At 32.1% G+C, this 25,195-nt stretch overlaps 1 protein-coding gene across 1 annotated transcript in view; it reads left to right on the top strand.

Annotated features, from left to right (window-relative positions):
• Positions 1 to 872: 872 nt before the first annotated feature.
• The window catches only part of LOC145256354 (cap-specific mRNA (nucleoside-2'-O-)-methyltransferase 1-like), a 121,658-nt gene continuing 97,335 nt past the window's right edge, over positions 873 to 25,195 (top strand). Inside the window, exons 1-3 of the mRNA XM_080115172.1 lie at positions 873 to 1,098; positions 11,652 to 11,890; positions 18,843 to 19,001. Of these exons, the coding sequence (XP_079971298.1) occupies positions 1,068 to 1,098; positions 11,652 to 11,890; positions 18,843 to 19,001 (429 nt within the window). The 5' untranslated portion in view covers positions 873 to 1,067. The remainder of the gene's footprint in view (positions 1,099 to 11,651; positions 11,891 to 18,842; positions 19,002 to 25,195) is intronic.

Here is a 25,195-nt window from a genome sequence, read left to right on the forward strand (position 1 = left end):
TTGCCAGGGATGCTGGGAAAATGGTGGGATCCTTCTACCGCTCCAGAAGATATCTCACTACTGATGCAATTCTCTATCTGTATAAAAGCTAAGTATGTCCAAGATGGAGTACTGCTGCCACATTTGGGCAGGAGCTGCTAAAAACAGCCTATCCTGCCTTGATAGAGTACAAAATAGACTTCGTGGTTTAGTGAAGGATGCCCTTTTCTCTTCCCTGCAACCTCTCTCCCATGTTGTGAGCCTGTCTTTGTTTTATCGTTATTTACATGGCAAGTGCTCATCTGAGCTCCAATCTCTCGTCCACCCCTCGCCAATCTTTCACGAGAAACACCCGTCTGGCTGAAACTACTGTCAATAATTTTCCCCACTCTTTATTTGTGCCTAAATCCAAACGTATATTCCATGAGCAGAGCTTCTTTCTCAGAAGTGCACGATTGTGGAACTCTCTTTCATTCGCCTGTTTCCCACCTGACTACAACTTGGATGTCTTCAAATCCAACATAAACAAATTCCTGTAAGACACTCTATCAAATCTCCAATACTAATGATTACTACAATACTATCTCATTGATTACTGTACACGCAATAACCCTTATCCCTGAGTGGCCTCCGGACCTTGATAAGTGGTGACTCCCATGTAAAAAAAAAAAAAAAAAAAAAAAAAAATCCCTGCTAGACTTTGGAATTTTCTCCCTGTAATAACCTACAGAAGTTTTAATATAATGATGAGCATGCATCTCGCTGTTCAACTCCCCATAGTATCCTGTTAGGCATGATCCCAAACAGTACCCCCTTATGTTCAAGTGGCAATATATGCCTTGGGGAGAACCAGAGTTTTAAAACAAATAGAGAAGGTTTGTGTAAACTAATAAGGGGAGACAATCGACCGGCACCGTAAAAAACAGGGGAGATAACTGATATAGAAATCCTTAATGTTACTGAAAAAAAAATAATACTTTTCACATTTCCGATTCCAGGAAAAACAACAACAAGAAAAAATATATAAATAAATCTACATTAATTGATTCCGGATTATAAAATCCTGGAACTTGTTTAAAACCGTCAGGATGTCCGTCGGAAAGGTCGAGAGGCTCTCAGGTACGTGGCTTCATAATTTTGAACGCCGGTTTCTTTTTTTTTTGCTGGAAACAGGCACGTTTTCTTTTTAGAAGTTCGACTTACTTCAACAACAACAAAAAAAAAAACTTCCGCCAAGTTCTCACACGGTTTTAATTTTTGATTTTAATAATATTAATAATGTTGGAAACGAATTAAAAAAAAATAATAATAATATAATCACGGAAATATAATTCTTTCCTTAATCAATCCCTTAACAACGAAAAACTTTTCATCTGTTGTTAATAAATAGACACAAATAAAACAAAATATATTTTGCCGGATTTTCTGTTTAAAAAAATGATATTTGAAAATGAAAGTTAAATAATTTTTTGTTGGTGCTTAATGAAATTGGCACGTATGGCGGCAATTAAAAGTAAAAAAAAAAAAAAATACAGAAAAGTCCGTATGACGTACGTACCAGTCACGGAACGAAAGTGAAATATTCCCAAAATCACGTAATTTGATCAAGTATTTTTTTTTAATTCTATATATAAAAAAAATTTTTACGGATAAACGAGTCGTAGTGTTTTCGTCCGCCATGATTAAACCCTATGAAATAAAAACGGGGAGACAACTTAAGTTGCGATGCAGTTTAGTAGTAAAATCGCTAAAAATCGTAAACGGTGATTTTTGTTTTAGTTCTCAATAAAGCTATCGATTTACATCATTTTTGGAATATGCTATATTCGTTCTATAACGAGTACGTGCGCATCATACAGACTTTTCTGTATTTTCTTTACTGTTTAATCGCCGCCATAAGTGCCAATTTGCACCGTTTGGTCATTTATTTTTTTAAACGTTCAGTATTTTAATTAAATGAGAAATTCGATTTGCTAAAGATAACGAAAAAAAACAAAACAAAAACAAACAAACAAACAAAAAATCTAACAAAAAACAACAAAAAATACCAACAACGAAAAAGTGATTGCTTTTAGAATTTAGAGCAGGGGTTCAGTTTAGCGTTTAACGTAAAATCGTTGCTTGTTAAGATATAGTCGACAAATCGATTTTTTTTGGTAAATATATTGTTTTAAATACTTAATTGTCATGTCGGAAATAATAATATACCAAAAAATGACGAAAATTCATCACGCAGAACAACTGCTGTTGTGTTGTTAGTAAAAAAAAATGGTCTCGCTAGACAACAAGTAATCGAAAATATTAATTCCAAATATTATTCCTGCGTATAGACCTACTTTATAACGTATAAGAGAAATTTTACCGAGTTTTCCCCAAAAATTACTTTTAACTATAAATAACTTTCTACTCGATGAGTTTTCGTAATTTTTGGATATATTACTATTTTCAGCATGGCAAGTAAGTACGTAATACTTTTTTTTTTTTTGCTTAAAACAACATTTTTTTTTTTTAAATTGATCTGTTGATTGTATTTTATAACAAGCACCATAATATCTTATAAGGAGATATATTTTATTTTGAGAGCGCAATATTGAACTTTATGCGTCTTAAGCGTGTGATAACACGTCATTTCTAAGAAATAGGCAAAGACGAATTTTAAGAAATGGCCAACAATCAAAATTGCAGCAAAAGGAGATTCCATGAAAACAATGAAAAACTTGTCCGTAAATTAAAAAAAGTGCGAGTCCAAAGTTCAACCTACGTCGTAAAAAATTACCAAATATTTTATGATGTGCGTATGCGTCACGGAACGAAGATTCCATTTTCACCTAAATTGATCAAGTAGTTTTTATTATTTTTTGTAAAGAAAATAAATTTTTTACGATTTTAAGCGATTTTAATAGCAAATCGTAGCCATTACAAGGTAGGTTTTGATCTCCGTAGTTCGAATTGACTTGTCGTCTTTTATTTATGAAACATGGCGGATCAAACACACAGCGTCTCGCTTCTTCATAAAATACTTTCCAAGAAATCAAGAAAATAACCAAGATTTAAATAAAACAAAGAATCAATTGCAATGTCCTAAAACGCATCTATGGAGGTCACCAGTTTTAGGGAAGAAGTGATTGGTTTTTAAGGATGTGTTCATGCCAGTTTGGGGGTTTACTTTAAGCTATTTTGTAATGGGAGAAGTATTTTGTTTGAGCCAGATTCAGAGAAATATTTTCAGCGAAAAAGTTTTCATGGTTTTATAATCAAACGTGAGAAAAATAAGAGATTTTATCATACGATAAACAAAATGAAATAATGAGTTAAGAATGCAACATTCTCAAAAGAGATAATTTATATACGTTTAAAATGGAAGGTTTGCAGAAATAGGAAAACATAAAATGTTCATGAATATTTTTAGAGTTCTTGTAAAAACAAGGCGGTTCATTAGCTGAGACATTAGAAGTTTGAATCGATTAATTAAAAACCATGAGTTTCAGGGGTCAGGAAAGTCGTATTCAAAACTTCTCTACTCATTTTTATAAATTACTTGCCTGAGTGCCTGGCGTTGCCCGGATGTTTAGAGGTGTGTGTGCAGCAAAAAAAAAAAAAAAAGTGGTAGCAGGCAGGCGTGCAGGCTCAAACCTGTACTGCAAAGGAGGAAAAGAATGTGACAAAAAAACGTGATGTCTTTGCTGTTGCGGCCATCCATCGCCAAACCGGAAGTGATGTAGGTTTAAATTAAGGCTAGACAATCAAAAAGAGGGGATGACTTTGGAAAATATCGTTGAAAAAAACGATTCTTTCCCTGTATCAAAGTGCCCAGTTGAGGGTGGAGAAATTAATGTTTTTAGCCAATTTTTTTTTATATTTGTCGTTCAAAGGGTCTAGTTCAAAATGATACCGATCTCGTGAAAATCCGCTGTGGAAAGTTTTAGGCCGACATACATATATACATACATACATTTAAACAGACAGGTGATTTAATATAAACTAACCTGGGTACCCGGGTGTTTGGAGGTGTGTGTTGAGCAAAAAAAAAAAAAAAAAGTGGTAATAGGCACGCAGGCTCGAACTCGTACCGCGAAGGAGGAAAAGAATGTGACAAAAAAAAAGAAATGTGACGTGTTAGCTGTTGCGCCCAATGCCTAACTGGAAGTGATGTAAGTTTAAATTAAGGCTAGACAATCAGAAAGAAGGCGATGACTTTTGAAAATATCGGCGAAAAATGCGACCCCTCCTTATAGAAAAGTGCCCAGTTGAGGGTAAAGGAATTAATATTTTTAGGCAATTTTTCGATATTTGTCATCTGAAGGGTCGACCTTCAAAACGATATGGATCTCGTGAAAATCCGTCGCCTCTGTCAAAAGTTTTAGCCAGACATACAAACATACATACATACACACACACTAACAGACAGGTGAGATTTATTTAATAGACTAGCGGGGCTATCCAGCGTTGCTCGGGACCGTATAAACAATGAGAAAATTGAAGCTGATTTTTAACATATTTGTTATTCTTCGGATAGAGGAATTTTTAATGTCTATGTATCATATATACATTTTTACCTACCCTAGGACGGGTATTAAACGTATCAAATAATTGTACCTTCTCTAGGATAAGTAATTTATACCATATATATGAAATAATGTTTCCTTTGCGGTAATGGTAATATACAACACCTATTTAAAATAATTTTACCTACACTTGGACGGGTAATTAAAATACCTACATGAAAACAATTTCACATACTATCGACAGGTATTGTACAACATGTTAAATAATTTCTCTTACCACCAAGGCTACCATAATTTTAAGAAACTGAAACAATTTTTAGAAAGTAGATCATTAGACTTTCCAAATTAGTACATAAATACATCATCTTGGTTAAGAACTAGGCAAGCATTGTTTCATCATAAATTTCAATATTACTGGGTGTTTTCCGTCGTCACTATCGGCACTAAAATTGTAAGAAAAATTATGACATTTTTTAACAATGTCTCAGCATGATTTTAAAATTAATGCATAAATACATTGAGACAGTTAGTGATTAGACAACCCTTGCTTCATTATCAAATTCCACATTACTGTGTTTCATTTTAATTCCCCATTACTGACATGAAATTTTTTTGAAAAATACTTCCTTTTCTGAAGATTATTCAGTAGGTTTTACAAACAAATACACAAATGTGTTAAGTTTAGTGATTAGGCAATCCTTGCTTCACTACAAAATTCCACATTACTGTGTTCTATTCCTCCCGTCTACCGATGCCATATTTTTAAGTGAAATATTATTTCTGGAACATAACTGAGCAGGTTTTCCTAGTAAGTATAGAAATGCATTGACACAGATTGTGATTAGGCAACTTTTACTTTACCATGAATTTCAATATTAATGTAGTTATCCCCTCCCACATACCAGCAACATAATAGTAAGAGAAATTATGTCTTTTCCGGAATATGATTCCACAGATATTCTATATTTTTTGAATATGACATTGTGGAACATTGCTTTGTAACCCCAAAACAGACATTACTCTCTCCAAAACAACCCCAAAAGAGAACTCAAGAGTTTGTTTAAAATTAACATAATCATGCTTCTTTCTATCCCCCACAACAACCATCACATAATTCCCAGATGATAACATTAAAAATTCAAAAAATATGGATCACCCCCTACAGAAACTGGCCTAGTAAACTTTCATAGAAAACCAACACTATATATGAATTACTCTAATTTTGAGATTGTAAACTGTTTCAACCATATCCAGAATCGACTTCACAAATAAAGTAATTTTGAGATTGAAAATTATTTAAGTCATTTCCAGGACAAACTTTACATTCTACCACCCTCATTAAATCCAAGCGACGCTGCGTATTCTGCTAGTATATAAATGATCAAGACAATGTTGCTTAACTTTGGTAATCTACACAAAGCATTTGGTATTCCCAAGTAGTCACCCATCTTAAAATGACCACGCCAATGTTGCTTAACTTTGGTGATCTATACAAAGCATTTTGTATTATCAAGTAGTCACCCATCTGATAATGACCAAGACAATGTTGCTTAACTTTAGTGATCTACACAAAGCACTTTGTGTTCTCAAGTAGTCACCCATCTGATAATAACCAGGCTACATGTTGTTTAACTTTAGTTATCTACATAAACCATTTTTTATTCCCAAATAGTCACCCATCTGATAATGACCAAGACAATGTTGCTTAACTTTGGTGATCTACACAAAGCATTTTGTATTATCAAGTAGTCACCCATCTGATAATGACCAGGCTACATGTTGTTTAACTTTAGTTATCTACATAAACCATTTTTTATTCCCAAATAGTCACCCATCTGATAATGACCAAGATAATGTTGCTTAATTTTGGTGATCTACATAAAGCATTTGGTATTCCCAAGTAGTCACCAATCTGATAATGATCAAGACAATGTAGCCCTGTAGTGCAGAAGCACCTTCAAAATTGTCAAGTCAGACCCATACTGCAAAAGCACTTCACAATTGTCAAATCGGACCTATACTGCACAAGCACTTTCAAAATTGTTGAGTCGGACCTATACTACACAAACGCTTTCCCAATATCAAATCGGACCTATATTGCACAAGCACATTTAAAAATTGTCGAATCAGACCTATACTACACAACAAGCACCTTCCAAATTGTCAAATCGGACCAAACTGCACAAGCACCTTCAAAATGTTTCAAATCAGACCTATACTGCACAAGCACCTTCAAATTTTTTCAAATCGGACTTATAGTGCACAAGCACCTTAAAATTTTTCAAATCGCACCTATACTGCACAAGCACCTTAAAATTTTTCAAATCGGACATATGCTGCACAAACACCTTAAAAATTGTCATATTGGCTCTATACTGCACAAGCACCTTAAAAATTGTCAAATCGGACCTATACTGCACAAGTACCTTCAAAATTGTTAAATCGGACCTATGCTGCACAAGCACCTTACATATTTCTAATCGAACCTATACTGCACAAGCACCTTCAAAATTTATCAAATTGGACCTATACTGCACAGGCACTTTAAAATTTTGCAAATCGAACCTATACTGCAGAAGCACCTTCAAAATTGTCAGACCTATACTTCACCTATGTTATACAATCCTGGGCGATGCTGGGTATTCTCCTAGTACATATCCACCTGTCATACAATCCCGGGCGACGCCGACTGTCCTGCTAGTACATATACACCTACTTCATCCAATCCCGGGCTATGCTGGGTATTTTGCTAGTACATATATCTACCTATGTAATCCAATCCCGGGCGATGCTGGGTATTTGGCTAGTACATATATCAACCAAGTTTTTCCAATCCCAGGCAACGCTGAGTGTTCTGCTAGGAAAAATTCCATGAATTTTATCCAATCCCAGGCCATGCTGAGTAATCTGCTAGTACATATGTCATGCTAGTGCTATGTCATACAATTCCGGGTGACGCTGGGTATTCTGCTAGTAAATATACACCAATTTTATCCAATCCCGGGCTACGCCGGGTATTCTGCTAGTACAGCTATCTAATACAATCCCGGGCGACGCCGGGTATTAGGCTAGTACATATATCAACCAATCTTATCCGATCCCAGGCAACGCTGGGAATTCTGCTAGGAAACATTCAATGTATTTCCATCTACGTCGGGTATCTGCTAGTACATAATACTTTTATCTGAATTCCTTAAACGCCTTCCTCCTTAACTGAAGATTATATAAAAAACATAACCTCCCAATACTAAGAATAGCTTTCTGAATCATAATGTTTTTATTTAAGAATTTGAAATTAGCAGTTTAGCGATTTCTGATGTTTGGAATATGACATCTTGTCTTAATTTAATATACTTAATTTAATATATAATACGCATGTTTTTTACTTGGTCTTTTGGCTAAGATCAAAGTGTAGAATTTGTTCTTAGAATTCGAGCGGTTTCATCTTTCGCCCCCCCTCCCCCACTAAGAAAATAAGGAGGAGGTCATGCTTTGCATGTAAAGCTTTAGAGAAACAAACGTCACTTGAAAATAAGGATGGCCTTCTAAATAATAATGTTTTTAGTTCAGATGTGATTTTTGGAATATGACATCTTGTCTCAATTTAGTATTCGATAAATATAAATTATGCATCTTTTTATAATAGAAGATAATGCTCCGTAGAAAATTAAGCTGTATATGACGGTTACTTGGTCTTTTGGTTAAGATCAAAGTGTAGTATCTGTTCTTAAAATTCAAGCGGTCGCATCTTTCGCCCCCCCCTCCCATCTATATATATATATATAAAAGCGAAAATGTATGTATGTTTGTGTGTATGTTTGGATGTCTGCTAAAAACTTTCGACAGACGCGACGAAAATTCACAAACTCGGTATCACATCGAAGCTCCATCCTTTGCTCGAAAAATATCGAAAAATTGGCCAAAAATGTTAACTTTTTCACCCCAAAATTGACAATTTTCAACCTGGGGGGGGGTCAACAAAAACGGTCCTCTTGTGACAATGACTGATTCTACGCATGCGTCAGATGACGTTGTGACCTGATTTACTTTAAATAGTTGAAAAACCGAACAAATTTCATGTATGTCGTGTTAGCTCAAGACCTTGGTTCATTATCTAAACGTTCTGGGTTCGAATCGTGGTGTGAGATGTTTTTTTTTTTTTTTCGATTTTTTAAATGAAATATTGAACCAGTGTTTCGTTTTTCTGCTTTTTTTTTTTTTTTACTTCGCTTATTATTAGCGACACCCAAAAACACCCGTGTACCCACCGATTTTTAAAATTTTAATATCGAAACAGGCTTATTGAAGCCATTTTTCACGTGTTCATATTTCTGTTTTCATCGTTCGTTTGCTTTACGTTAGGTTTTTTTCCCGCTTAAGTGTTAAAGTTGTTTTCTTTTTTTACTTCGCTTGTAACAAACAAACCTACATTGTCGTCGTCGTTGTAATGCTCGATGACTTCTGGCCGCGCACTTGTCAATTTCGTTCTTAAATAAATTCAAACATCTTTCACTAACTCATTCTGGCTGGCCGATTTTATTTTCAAACTTCGCCTCAGGGCTTCGGGTTCGATCCTACCCCCCCCCCCCCCTCTCGAGTTCTTTTTTATTTAACACCACACACACACCTCCAAACACCCGGGCAACGCCGGGTGCCCCCGCTAGTTAAGAAAATAAGGGGGAGGTTATACTTGGGATCTCATGCTGTAGAGAAACAAACGTTACTCAAAAATAAGAAGGATTTATGCCTGGGATGTCATCAAATCCATTCACTCACATTTCGAATATGTAATGTTTTAGATTTAGAAATGCATTGTTAACATTTTAAAACATAGTAAAACGAATCTCGTTTCCTGTCTAGACATCTCTTTCTCTCTCTCTCTCTCTGTGTTTGCGTGTGTGTGTGTCTCTCTCTCTCTCTCTCCCTCTCTTCGTCTTCCTTACTCTAAAGAGAAATAGTGTTACTAATATAAAAATGGCTTTGTTTTTTTGTAAAAACATCGATCGCTTAATATTTTTAAGCGCATTTTTTTTTTTACTTCACATTTTTGGCTTGTTATTTTTCGTTGAACTCTCATAACTATTTTTAACCTGCTAATAACTTTGGTAACGTTTTCATAATGTGTAAGTTAATATTTTAATTTGTACGATACTTTGCATTTTTACCAATAAGAATCTCTTATTATATGTAGTGTTTTTATATACAGACCGCCATTACAGCTTGCTGACGTCAAGATCACGTGACATGAGTCAGCGTTTTTTCAAATACTTATATCATTAGAATCGATTTAAAATGATAAGATATATGTAAACGTAATGTTTAACGTTAAATTGTCACTTTTTTTTAGACATTTTTCGTAAAAAGGTAAAAAGGAACCCTTTCACCTTGAGAGGTTTAGTAGGTGTCATTCAATTTCTTTCATGTAGATCTATAAGTGTAGCAAATTTGAAAAAAGTCTGTGTCGGACATGGTTCAACCCCTTGTTGATTTGACATGGAATGAGCCATATATATAATGTATCTTAAAAACAAGGGAAATAATTCCAAATAATTTAAACTTGCAAGATTTTAGAAAACCGTTTTTAACACGTGAACATTGGAAAAACTCAGATCTGTTAAAAAATAATTTTCTCTGTAAAAGTAAAACTACTTGATCAATTTATGTGATTTTTAGAATATGATATCTTCTAACCATCTTGACAATTGGTGTTGTGAGTTACTGTTTAAGTTAAGAGGAGTTGATACGATCTGTGGCATAAGTGAGAAGGAATTCTGACAACATTTTTTTTTTTTTTTTTGGCATTATGGTGACATCACATTCACTTCCAGCACATAGATGGTCGAGCTGACATCCGAATACACAAAAATGACCCCAGCTGAACCCTCGTTCCTGCTATTTTTAACTCGGCTAATGTATAACATTATATTGATCTATGCACAAAGCACAACGCTTCAAGCAAACGTATAGAGATACATTAGGTTAAAAAGTAATCTGTCAAATAATTTTGCACACAGCGAACACACAGACACAATTTGTAAAAAGAAAAGAATAAGCAATTATCGCCCTTTTCACCTTACTTCTGACAGAGAGGCATCAACACTAACTTCCCTTTTTCCTCTTCCGTCTCTCTCTCTTTTTCTCATTCTCTTTTCCCCGTGGCACGCGGCAGTTACAGGCACTATGCGAAGCATTTCAAGTTTGTTTCACACACACAAACCGACTCTATAATGAAACAGACTTATGTGTACTGATCCAGTCTTACCGAGGTAAGCTAAACATTGCAAAATCATAAACAAACTCTACAATCCATGAATTACCTCTGTAACAGCATTAAACTGAGTATTTAATCTCAATCCACACGATCGCCAGAGATCAACAGTACACACATGATCTTATACATTTTCCACCAAAAGGTATTGTCTGTATAAAAAATGTATAAATATTTTCTACTTGTTTTAAATAAATTCTATAGGTTGTATAAACTCGGAATCTATTTTCATTAATTTATCTCGTTCGAACACATGATTTAAAAATTTTTTTTTACTTGCATTCACCTCCTAACAAGACATATTGCCACTTGGACATAAGGGGATACTATTTGGGACCATGCCTAAGGAAGATTAACAAGATGTTGGTTTACATTACATTTAAACTTCTGCATATCAGTACAGTCAGGGGAGCAGGTAGCAGGACGGGAATTACAAAGTCTAACTATTCAAGGTAAGAAAGCTTTCTAGCATTTAGGAACCTCAAAAATAAAGGGGTGAGATTTTGTTACTAAGCAGATTCTTCTGTGGATATGTATGTTGAGGGGGGGGGCACAAGTCCAAAGAGTTCATTCCATTAAAATACTTGCAAAACAGGCACAGATATGCAACATGGGTTGAAGCTTAGGTGGGATATATTAGATTGAAAACTCTTTTTTGGGCCCTTTCTAAGAGGGGAAGGCCAGTGGTAGATGCACCAGCCCAGATGTGGCAACAGTACTCCATGCATGGTATGCGAATGGTGGCCTTGTAGAGGTACAGGATACTCTCAGGCGTGAGTAGTTTTCTTTGCAGCAACAAACTACACTCACTTAAATATTTTTATGTTATTTTTTTACATATTATGTTATTGAAATGGTAAAATTTTTAAAGATTTGAAATTCCAACCGTTTTCTTTTAGATTCTGAAAGTGATGCTGACCAACTCACCCTTGCGTCGGGACATGAAAGCAGTGCCCTCAGTGACAGCAATGATGAATACAAACCGGACACTTATGCTGGATACTTTTCCAAGCGACCTGTTGAAGATAGTTCCGAGGATTCGACTTCCGAAAAGAAAATAAAAATGACGCCTGCTACAATTCCAGCGATGCCAGACACAAATAGTGGACCCTATGCAAAGAATGTCTTCAAAATGATGGTAAATTAAATTTATCTTTTTAAAATTTTTATTTGATGCTTTTTGAGATTATGGCCCCTTTTTTTTTTCTTTCCAGCTACCCTATTTCCTAACTCTGTCAGACATTGAAAATATCTCCCGTCCCCAGCTGGTGCTACAAGATCAGGCTGTCAGAAAATATCGACTTCTTGACTTAAACCAAACACCAAACATTGATGTTGTTGTTTTTTTTCCTTTCCTTTAGCAAAACTCAATCATGCTCTGCAAAGCCACAAAAAATAAACAACAATTTTTCTCTAAAAACAGTCAAACCAAACGCCATGAATAAATATTTGAAGATATAAAGAATTTGAAGCATAAAAACTTTTGCCAAAATGATTGAACCCGGAAAGGGTTAATATGCCGTAAAACCAAATCGCCAAACCAAACTCCATGAATAAATATTTGAAGATATAAAGAACTTGAAGAGTAAAACTTTTACCAAAATAACTGGATTTAGCATTAAATAACCTGAAAAGGGTTGATATGTCGTAAAACAAAATGCCACTCCCGCAACAATCCTGGGCCTAGATATGATATAAAAACTGCCTCCACTAGTGTTACTCTAAGCTTAGTGGAACATGGAGTCCTCTTTTCGTTTACACTAGTGAGAGGTACCCGGCGTTGCCTGGATGTTTGGAGGTGTGTGTGTGTGTGTTGGGGGGGGTTTAAAAAAAAAAAAGTAAGTATGAGGATCGAACCCGAACCGTTGAGGCAAAGTTGTAAATTAAAGTGTGAAAAAAAAAAAAAAGTGCGACGTTAACAATTGCCCCACCGCGAGATGCTAACGAAAACACGTTTGAATTTATTTAATTACTTGGATTTAGCAGGTGCCCGTTTTAATGAGTTAATGAGGTCAAGTTTGACTGCGGGATAGTATTCATTTACTGCTGAACGCTTCCCCCCCCCCAAGATGTTATAGGAAAAAGACTAACCCACATGTGGCGAGCGACAAATATTGAATATTTATCTTCCCGAAATCGAGCAAATTAAATAGACAGGCGAGCTTCGTTGTTAACTGTGAGATATTACGATTTATATGTGATATAAAAAGTTTTAAAAAGTTGTGAAGCGAGCGACCGCTTCTCTGAAAAAAGCCTTTTGTTGACATACAGAAAAAGCGAACACACATACATACATACATACATTTTCGCTTTTATATATATATATAAACAAAATGCTGCATGTAGCGTGTGGGTTGTATTGAGGCATTGCTGTAGATGGCAGGCTAGCAATGGAAAAAATATTTAGATAAGAAAAGAGACCACCCAAGAAATAAAAATGTTTTGAAAATGAGGGTTCATACTGAGGATTTATTTAACTAAAATTTTCCATTATTTTGTTTTCATTTTCCTTTACAAAAAATCTATCTATATATCTATAAAAGTGAACGTGTCTGTCTCTCTGTCTGTGTGTCTGTGTACATTTCCCTACGCAATAACTCTGTCAATTTTTAATCTACAGACTCGAAATTTGATATACCGGGTATTGAGATTTGGGAAAATCGATGTGATCGGTTTTCGGCCAGAAATTTCGCTGTTAAGGGGTCAGAATTCAACGATTTGATCTTTGAGAACTCTACCAAACTCCTCCAACAATTTTTGGTCAAAACACTTGAAACTTTAGATATAGTTTCCTTGGACATGGATCTAACTTAATAACTTGATTTGACACAAAGCAATAAATTTTAAGGAATCATAATAGGGGTCAAAGTTAAAAAAATTACCAACTTTTTTTTTTTTTTGCTCAGCATACACCTCCAAACACCCGGGCAACGCCGGGCTGAAATGCTAGTATATCTATAAAAGTGAGAAGCTGTGTGTGTGAGGAAACTTCTCAACCTATATACTCAATGAATTTTTGATCTATAGACTTAAAATTTGGTATATAGGGAATTCAGACATGTATGAATTAATTTTAATCCATTTTCATCCAGAAGGGCTGCTAAGGGATCCAAGATGAAAAATCGGCACGTTGGTGTCATCAGATTTTCATCTATTTTCAACTGTTTCATGAATCGGCATGCATGCATCGTTCAGATGACAGATTGTTTATGTTAAAAATAAATAGGTTTGAAAACATTTTTTGAAGATTGTATCAAGCTGGACTAATGGTTATCGTACTTGACTCACTGTCTTTAGGTTTTGCTTTCGATCTCAGCTTGAATATTTTTTTTTATTTACAAAAAATGAACTTAGAAAAAACCTAATACTCGCATGCACATGTCTCAGTTTCTGTATGAATTAAAATATATTATTTATGCATATATTATGATTTGGCAACGTCGAGTGGCCTGCTAGTACAACTATAAATCATAAAACATTTATTTATTGTAGTGGCACTTTCACCAAAATACCACATTCACTCTATAGTAGTTTTGTGTCATACCAAGACCAAGGATAGTCGGAGGGAGGAGTGTTCTGTTTCACAACACAACCTTTTTCGGATTATTTAATGCCAAATCGAATAATTTGTGAAAAAAGTTTGTATATCCCGCAATGCTAACTAAGCTCCAACCCCTGCCCCATCACTGCAACGTTGATTCCCTGTACTTGTTTTACAGGTATTTTAATGAAATGTACTCTGATGAACTCATCGCACTTGTGCCCCCATCAACATACATACCACCGACAAACCTGCTTAGCAAAATATTCCATCCCTTCACTGTAGAGGTCCCTAGATGCCGGAAAGCCTCTTACTCTAATTGTTTCTTCCCTCAAACTGCTAGACTTTGGAATTCCCTCCCTGTTACCTGTTTCCCTGACTGTACTTACACGCAGAAGTTTAAATGTAATGTAAACCGACATCTTGCTCATCTCCTCTAAACGTGGTCCCAAATAATAGCCCCTTACATCTGAGTGGAAATAATCCTTGTTACGGTTGAACATGACGAAGGAAAGCTTGCTTAAAAAGATTCCCATTTTGTTTTCGTTTTCTTTTAGAAAAAAAATACAACCAAAAATCATAAAACATTTATTTGCCCTACTGACACTCTAACCAAAATACCACATTCACTCTATGGCTTAATCTTACTTAAAAGATCCCCCAAAACAAAAATGTGCACGAATCATGTTTGGGGGACAAACAAATTATAAACACCAAAAATAAAAAGAAGCAAAATACTAAATAAGGAAGGTCAACCCTCTGCTAAATATAAACTGCCCATTCTTTTCTCGGCAATCCAAAATCGAACAAGTCGGTCTCTATATAAGAATGGAAGCTAAATGGGATATCGAAAATAAATAGATTAGGATGGGATATCTTTTGAGATAGTAACAGCCTTTTAAGGATGACTTTTAAAATTTTTTTTATTCCATTTTCACCCCAAACAAGGCACTGTGCCACTTTGATGTAGGGGGGCTACTATCTGTTGCAGAGATACTATGTAGGAAGTCAAGCAGCAAGATGTCTATTCAAATTACACTTGAACTTCTGCATGTCAGTACATTTGGGAAAATATGAACCCGGAAGGGAGTTTCAGATTCTAGCAGTTCTGGGGTAGAAACTATTAGAGTAGAAGGCCTTCTTACATCTAAGGATCTCTACTGTGTAGGGGTGGGATTTTGCTGCTTGTCGCGGTTTGTCGGGGGGGTATTTACGTCGAGGGGGTACAGAGCATTCACCATTAAAATACTTGTAAAACAGGTAGAGGGATGCAACATTCTATTGATGGGACAGTGGTTGAAGCTTGGATGACAGTTCAGGACCTATCAGGTTGACAACTCTCTTTTGAACCCTGTTTGGGAGCGAGAAACTAGGAGCAGACGTACCAGCCCAAATGTGACAACAATACTCCATACATGGGTGAATGGTGGTCTTGTAGAGGTGCAGGATACTCTTAGGCATAAGTAACTTTCTAGCACAGTAGAGAGAGTCCACTTTCTTTGCAGCAGACTTGGCAATACTCTCAATGTATCTGTTCCAACTCATGTTCCCTGTGAATGTTAATCAGGTATTATTAGCCATATTTGCTTAGGGAAAAAAATCTGGAGCATGAACGTTTTTAGAAGTTTTTTTATTCCCAAAAAACAAAACAGGACCAGCACGCATTCACTCCTAACAGTTTACGCTGATCCAAAAGATCATTTGCAAGATTAGACATCCTAGTCAATATGAGTTTTTATATCCAAAGATAAAACAGCTGATAATTTTCAAGTGATCTTGATGTAAAGCCTAGTTCGAATGACAGGAGATCAATATATGTTCCACTAAAATGGTCTCTGCGTTCCGTTTAAAAATTATTACTTTTCTGTATTCTTCATACTATTCAGAGTACTGTACTCAACTTGGATGTTATTCTCATAATGTTTCAACTGATGTGACCTCCAATCGTCTTCAGAAACCTTCTGAACCACTAATAGCCATTGTAACATAGTGTATATGAGCGCGTCGGAAACTATCAGTAGCAGCAAAGGATGGCTGGCTTGCAGAAGAGACTAGCAGCAGCAGCAGTAGTCGAAAAACTGCATATGCAAATTAGAAAGTGTGCGTGAGAAGAGGAAGAAAAAATGGGGTAAAAAATGTAACAGATGTTCGGACAGAAAGAAAGTCGACGTTGAAGGAAATGAACGTGTGAAGTCGCAGATGAAAATTGGCCGGTTATCCCCGGCGTGCGGTGAAAGAAGGAGAAACGTACGTCAGGCCAAAATGGTCATATGGCAGCAAGAGCGTTTTTTTTTTTTTTTTTTTTTTTTAAATGATGCCAGAAATAATGATAAAAACTTTTGTTAGAAAATCTAATAGCTCTTGCACCGTCTGCTAGGCTTATACCTCTATCCCATCTGTTTTACGATTATTTTAATGGTAGGTGCTCTGACGAACTACAAGCCCTTGTACCTCCTCGACGTAAATACCCCCAACAAACCTGACAGGTTGTAAAATCCTATCCCTTCATAGTAGAGATCCCCAGATGCCAGAAAGCCTTCTACTTTAATAGGTTCTACCCTAGGACTGCTAGACTTTGGAATTCCCTTCTGGGGTCCTGCTTCCCTGACCGTACTGACATGCTGAAGTTCAAGTGTAAAATGAACAGACATTTTACTGCTCAACTCCTGACACAGTATCTCTGCAAATTATGTCCCAGAAAGTAGCCCATTACATCAAAGTGGCACAGTGCTTTGTTTGGGGTGAAAATGTAAAAAAAAAATTGTATCCTATTAAACTTGCAAATCTATACATAATTTCGAATTAAACCCTTTATTTAATCCGGGGAGGGGAGAGAGGGTAGCTTGCTTTTGTTCTGTCATGACTAGACAGAAGTCTTAAGTATTTTGTGATTATATTCTTTGTATTGCGAACTGACTCGTGGTGCAATGAACATAAGTGCTAAGTAATAATCTGTTAAAAGAGACAACCTTCCGGAAGTTGTAAGTTAAATGGTTAAGTCCAAAAATTCAGTACTCAAAGTTCAGACGCAGGAAATGAACTAGGTTTACCTGAATATGGAATGGAAATCACTAATCATGAAACGAAATTAAGATAATTTTTTTCTTTTGATAACACCAGAAGTGTTAGTAAAAAACTTTTCGACATTATTTATGACAAAATTCCATTATTTATTTTAAGAAACTTGTTTATACAAATGTTTAAAATAAGTTTGTTTTTTGTTTTTTTGTATAACATGAAGTGTTAATAAAAAGAAACTTTCATACTTTATTTATGACAAAATTCTGTGATAAAACTTATGAAAGACATAAATATATTATTTCAAAAAGACACCATTTATAGAAATGCAAAAATAAGTTGCTTTTTTTTTCATGATAACACACGTGTTAAAACAAAAAAAAAACTATTTATAGAAATGTAAAAATTAAAGTTTATTATTTTTTTTATTGTTTCATGAAAGCACAAGAAGTGTTAAAACTAAAATAATTTTTTGAAACTAAAATAATTTCCATATGGTTTCGTATTTCGTTTTGTGTTTAATGACTTTCATTCCAGATTTAGGTCAACCGAGTCTACTTTTTTTTTTTTTTTTTACAGTGATCACCACTTATCAAGGCCCGGAAGCCACTCAGGGATAAGGGTTATTGCAAGTACATTACGTTAGTGTGGAGATTTGATGAAGTGTTTACTTAAGGGGGCGGTTCATTAGGAATTTGTTAACATTGGACTTGAACACATCCAAGTTGTAGTCTGGTGGGAAGCAGGCAGACGGAACAGAGTTCCACAGGTGTGCAGTTCTAAGAAAGAAGCTTTGTTCATGGAATCCACGTTTTGATTTAGGCACAGATAAAGAGTGGGGGAAATTTTTCACAGTGGATTCAGCTAGACGGGTGTTTTTTGTGAAAGATTGGCGTTTTAACTTTGTGTACTGAAATTTTGGACATAACCAGTTTAATATTAAGAATTAAGTCTTCTACTTGGCCATAACTGATCTGGATGAAATTTTGTGTGGACCTTTATGATAAGGTGCAGTGAATTAAGTATTATAGTATCTGTTTGATGCACAGTTAGGGTTTAATAAAGATTAATAAGGATTATTAAAGATAAGTAATTAATGCAAACATGAGCACAAATCTAACCATATTCAACCATCAATTTGACATAAAGCACTCATTCTAAGTCAACGGGCTATAACTTTTGCCTGTTTTTTTTTATAGGCTAAAAGGTCTAGAGTATTTATAAACAACTGCTTTTCAAAATAAACCCCATCATTGTCCACAACCTTATACCGATGACTCGTAAGATTATAGCTTTGGTCAAACTATTAATTTTTCTGTTTTAAAATCATAAAATTATTCAAACTCAAGATATATAATTGATCACCTAATCCATTCAATATACATACGGCCAACAAGAAGTCTTGCAAGGATAATTATAACAAAAAGAAATTTGGTAAAAATTTGTTGCCCTTTTGTAATTGACATGTCTTTTATTGTTTTTGTTGTTTTTTTAATTCTTAAATGTGTTTTTTAAATGTGTTTTTGGACAGGCAAAAATGGGTTACCAGGAAGGCAAAGGTCTTGGTAAAAATGCACAAGGTCGTGTGGATATAGTTGAAGCCTCAAAGCAAAGAGGTCGACGGGGTCTTGGCCTTCACATAAAGGGGCTGGATATTAAGACCATAGAATGGAATCCAGATGAAGAAGAAGTAAGTTTTTGGTGTTCTTATTATAATGGAAGTTTAGTGTCTGTAACAAAGCGACATCACATTTCTAAAAGGAACATAAACATTTTTGTGTTTTTTTTAAAAGTTATAATCGTAGAGCTTCATTATCTATTTAAAAGCAACGTAAATGTTAAATCTACATTAAAACAAATGATTCCATTTTTATTAACATGCAATATATATACTTGAGTGAAACATATATACTTGAGTGAAATATATGTACATTAGTGAAATATATATACTTGAGTTAAATATATATAATTGAGTGAAATATATATACACGAGTTAAATATATATAATTGAGTGAAATATATATACACGAGTGAAATATATATACGAGTTAAATATATATACTTGAGTGAAATATATATACGAGTTAAATATATATACTTGAGTTAAATATATATACATGAGTGAAATATATATACTTTAGTGAAATAATATACATGAGTTAAATATATATACATGAGTTACATATATATACATGAGTGAAATATATATACATGAGTTAAATATATATACACGAGTGAAACATATATACACGAGTTAAATATATATACACGAGTTAAATATATATACACGAGTTAAATATATATACATGAGTTAAATATATATACACGAGTTAAATATATATACACAAGTTAAATATATATACATGAGTGAAATATATATACATGAGTGAAATATATATACATGAGTGAAATATATATACATGAGTGAAATATATATACATGAGTGAAATATATATACACGAGTTAAATATATATACATGAGTTAAATATATATACATGAGTGAAACATATATACTTCAGTGAAATAATATACATGAGTTAAATATATATACACGAGTTAAATATATATACACGAGTGAAATATATATACATGAGTGAAATATATATACATGAGTGAAATATATATACACGAGTGAAATATATATACATGAGTGAAATATATATACATGAGTGAAATATATATACATGAGTTAAATATATATACACGAGTTAAATATATATACATGAGTTAAATATATATACATGAGTGAAACATATATACTTTAGTGAAATAATATACATGAGTTAAATATATATACACGAGTTAAATATATATACACGAGTTAAATATATATACACGAGTGAAATATATATACACGAGTGAAATATATATACACGAGTGAAATATATATACATGAGTGAAATATATATACATGAGTGAAATATATATACATGAGTGAAATATATATACATGAGTTAAATATATATACACGAGTGAAATATATATACACGAGTGAAATATATATACACGAGTGAAATATATATACACGAGTTAAATATATATACATGAGTGAAATATATATACATGAGTGAAATATATATACATGAGTGAAATATATATACACGAGTTAAATATATATACATGAGTTAAATATATATACATGAGTGAAATATATATACATGAGTGAAATATATATACATGAGTGAAATATATATACATGAGTGAAATATATATACATGAGTGAAATATATATACATGAGTGAAATATATATACATGAGTGAAATATATATACATGAGTGAAATATATATACATGAGTTAAATATATATACATGAGTGAAATATATATACATGAGTGAAATATATATACATGAGTGAAATATATATACATGAGTGAAATATATATACATGAGTGAAATATATATACACGAGTTAAATATATATACACGAGTGAAATATATATACACGAGTGAAATATATATACACGAGTTAAATATATATACACGAGTTAAATATATATACACGAGTGAAATATATATACACGAGTGAAATATATATACATGAGTGAAATATATATACACGAGTGAAATATATATACACGAGTGAAATATATATACACGAGTTAAATATATATACACGAGTTAAATATATATACACGAGTGAAATATATATACACGAGTGAAATATATATACACGAGTGAAATATATATACACGAGTGAAATATATATACACGAGTGAAATATATATACACGAGTGAAATATATATACACGAGTGAAATATATATACACGAGTGAAATATATATACACGAGTGAAATATATATACACGAGTGAAATATATATACATGAGTGAAATATATATACATGAGTGAAATATATATACATGAGTGAAATATATATACATGAGTGAAATATATATACATGAGTGAAATATATATACACGAGTGAAATATATATACATGAGTGAAATATATATACATGAGTGAAATATATATACATGAGTTAAATATATATACATGAGTGAAATATATATACATGAGTGAAATATATATACATGAGTTAAATATATATACATGAGTGAAATATATATACATGAGTGAAATATATATACATGAGTGAAATATATATACATGAGTGAAATATATATACACGAGTGAAATATATATACACGAGTGAAATATATATACACGAGTGAAATATATATACACGAGTGAAATATATATACACGAGTGAAATATATATACACGAGTGAAATATATATACACGAGTGAAATATATATACACGAGTGAAATATATATACACGAGTGAAATATATATACACGAGTTAAATATATATACATGAGTTAAATATATATACACGAGTTAAATATATATACACGAGTTAAATATATATACACGAGTGAAACATATATACACGAGTTAAATATATATACACGAGTTAAATATATATACACGAGTTAAATATATATACACGAGTTAAATATATATACACGAGTGAAATATATATACATGAGTGAAATATATATACATGAGTGAAATATATATACACGAGTGAAATATATATACACGAGTGAAATATATATACACGAGTGAAATATATATACACGAGTTAAATATATATACACGAGTTAAATATATATACACGAGTGAAATATATATACATGAGTTAAATATATATACATGAGTGAAACATATATACTTTAGTGAAATAATATACATGAGTTAAATATATATACACGAGTTAAATATATATACACGAGTGAAATATATATACACGAGTGAAATATATATACACGAGTGAAATATATATACACGAGTGAAATATATATACACGAGTGAAATATATATACACGAGTGAAATATATATACATGAGTGAAATATATATACATGAGTGAAATATATATACATGAGTTAAATATATATACACGAGTTAAATATATATACACGAGTGAAATATATATACACGAGTGAAATATATATACACGAGTGAAATATATATACACGAGTGAAATATATATACACGAGTGAAATATATATACACGAGTGAAATATATATACACGAGTTAAATATATATACACGAGTTAAATATATATACATGAGTTAAATATATATACACGAGTTAAATATATATACACGAGTGAAACATATATACACGAGTTAAATATATATACACGAGTTAAATATATATACACGAGTGAAATATATATACACGAGTGAAATATATATACACGAGTGAAATATATATACACGAGTGAAATATATATACACGAGTGAAATATATATACACGAGTTAAATATATATACACGAGTTAAATATATATACACGAGTTAAATATATATACATGAGTGAAATATATATACATGAGTTAAATATATATACATGAGTGAAACATATATACTTTAGTGAAATAATATACATGAGTTAAATATATATACACGAGTTAAATATATATACACGAGTGAAATATATATACACGAGTGAAATATATATACATGAGTGAAATATATATACATGAGTGAAATATATATACATGAGTGAAATATATATACATGAGTTAAATATATATACACGAGTGAAATATATATACACGAGTGAAATATATATACACGAGTGAAATATATATACATGAGTGAAATATATATACATGAGTGAAATATATATACATGAGTGAAATATATATACACGAGTTAAATATATATACATGAGTTAAATATATATACATGAGTGAAATATATATACATGAGTGAAATATATATACATGAGTGAAATATATATACATGAGTGAAATATATATACATGAGTGAAATATATATACATGAGTGAAATATATATACATGAGTGAAATATATATACATGAGTGAAATATATATACATGAGTGAAATATATATACACGAGTGAAATATATATACACGAGTTAAATATATATACACGAGTGAAATATATATACACGAGTGAAATATATATACACGAGTGAAATATATATACACGAGTGAAATATATATACACGAGTTAAATATATATACACGAGTTAAATATATATACACGAGTGAAATATATATACACGAGTGAAATATATATACACGAGTGAAATATATATACACGAGTGAAATATATATACACGAGTTAAATATATATACACGAGTTAAATATATATACACGAGTTAAATATATATACACGAGTGAAATATATATACACGAGTGAAATATATATACACGAGTGAAATATATATACACGAGTGAAATATATATACACGAGTGAAATATATATACACGAGTGAAATATATATACACGAGTGAAATATATATACATGAGTGAAATATATATACATGAGTGAAATATATATACATGAGTGAAATATATATACATGAGTGAAATATATATACATGAGTGAAATATATATACATGAGTTAAATATATATACATGAGTTAAATATATATACATGAGTGAAATATATATACATGAGTGAAATATATATACATGAGTGAAATATATATACATGAGTGAAATATATATACACGAGTGAAATATATATACACGAGTGAAATATATATACACGAGTGAAATATATATACACGAGTGAAATATATATACACGAGTGAAATATATATACACGAGTGAAATATATATACACGAGTTAAATATATATACACGAGTTAAATATATATACACGAGTTAAATATATATACACGAGTTAAATATATATACACGAGTTAAATATATATACACGAGTTAAATATATATACACGAGTGAAACATATATACACGAGTTAAATATATATACACGAGTTAAATATATATACACGAGTTAAATATATATACACGAGTGAAATATATATACACGAGTGAAATATATATACACGAGTTAAATATATATACACGAGTGAAATATATATACACGAGTGAAATAATATACATGAGTGAAATATATATACATGAGTGAAATATATATACATGAGTGAAATATATATACATGAGTGAAATAATATACATGAGTGAAATATATATACATGAGTGAAATAATATACATGAGTGAAATATATATACATGAGTGAAATATATATACATGAGTGAAATATATATACATGAGTGAAATAATATACATGAGTGAAATATATATACATGAGTGAAATAATATACATGAGTGAAATATATATACATGAGTGAAATAATATACATGAGTGAAATAATATACATGAGTGAAATATATATACATGAGTGAAATAATATACATGAGTGAAATATATATACATGAGTGAAATATATATACATGAGTGAAATATATATACATGAGTGAAATATATATACATGAGTGAAATATATATACATGAGTGAAATAATATACATGAGTTAAATATATATACATGAGTGAAATAATATACATGAGTGAAATATATATACATGAGTGAAATAATATACATGAGTGAAATAATATACATGAGTGAAATATATATACATGAGTGAAATAATATACATGAGTGAAATATATATACATGAGTGAAATAATATACATGAGTGAAATATATATACATGAGTGAAATATATATACATGAGTGAAATAATATACATGAGTGAAATATATATACATGAGTGAAATATATATACATGAGTGAAATATATATACATGAGTGAAATATATATACATGAGTGAAATAATATACATGAGTGAAATATATTTACATGAGTGAAATATATATACATGAGTGAAATATATATACATGAGTGAAATAATATACATGAGTGAAATATATATACATGAGTTAAATATATATACATGAGTTAAATATATATACATGAGTGAAATAATATACATGAGTGAAATATATATACATGAGTGAAATATATATACATGAGTGAAATAATATACATGAGTGAAATATATATACATGAGTGAAATATAT

The sequence above is a fragment of the Euprymna scolopes genome, chromosome 32 (genome assembly GCF_053919585.1).
Source record: "Euprymna scolopes isolate OS-2025 chromosome 32, ASM5391958v1, whole genome shotgun sequence".
Lineage (NCBI taxonomy): Eukaryota > Metazoa > Mollusca > Cephalopoda > Sepiida > Sepiolidae > Euprymna > Euprymna scolopes.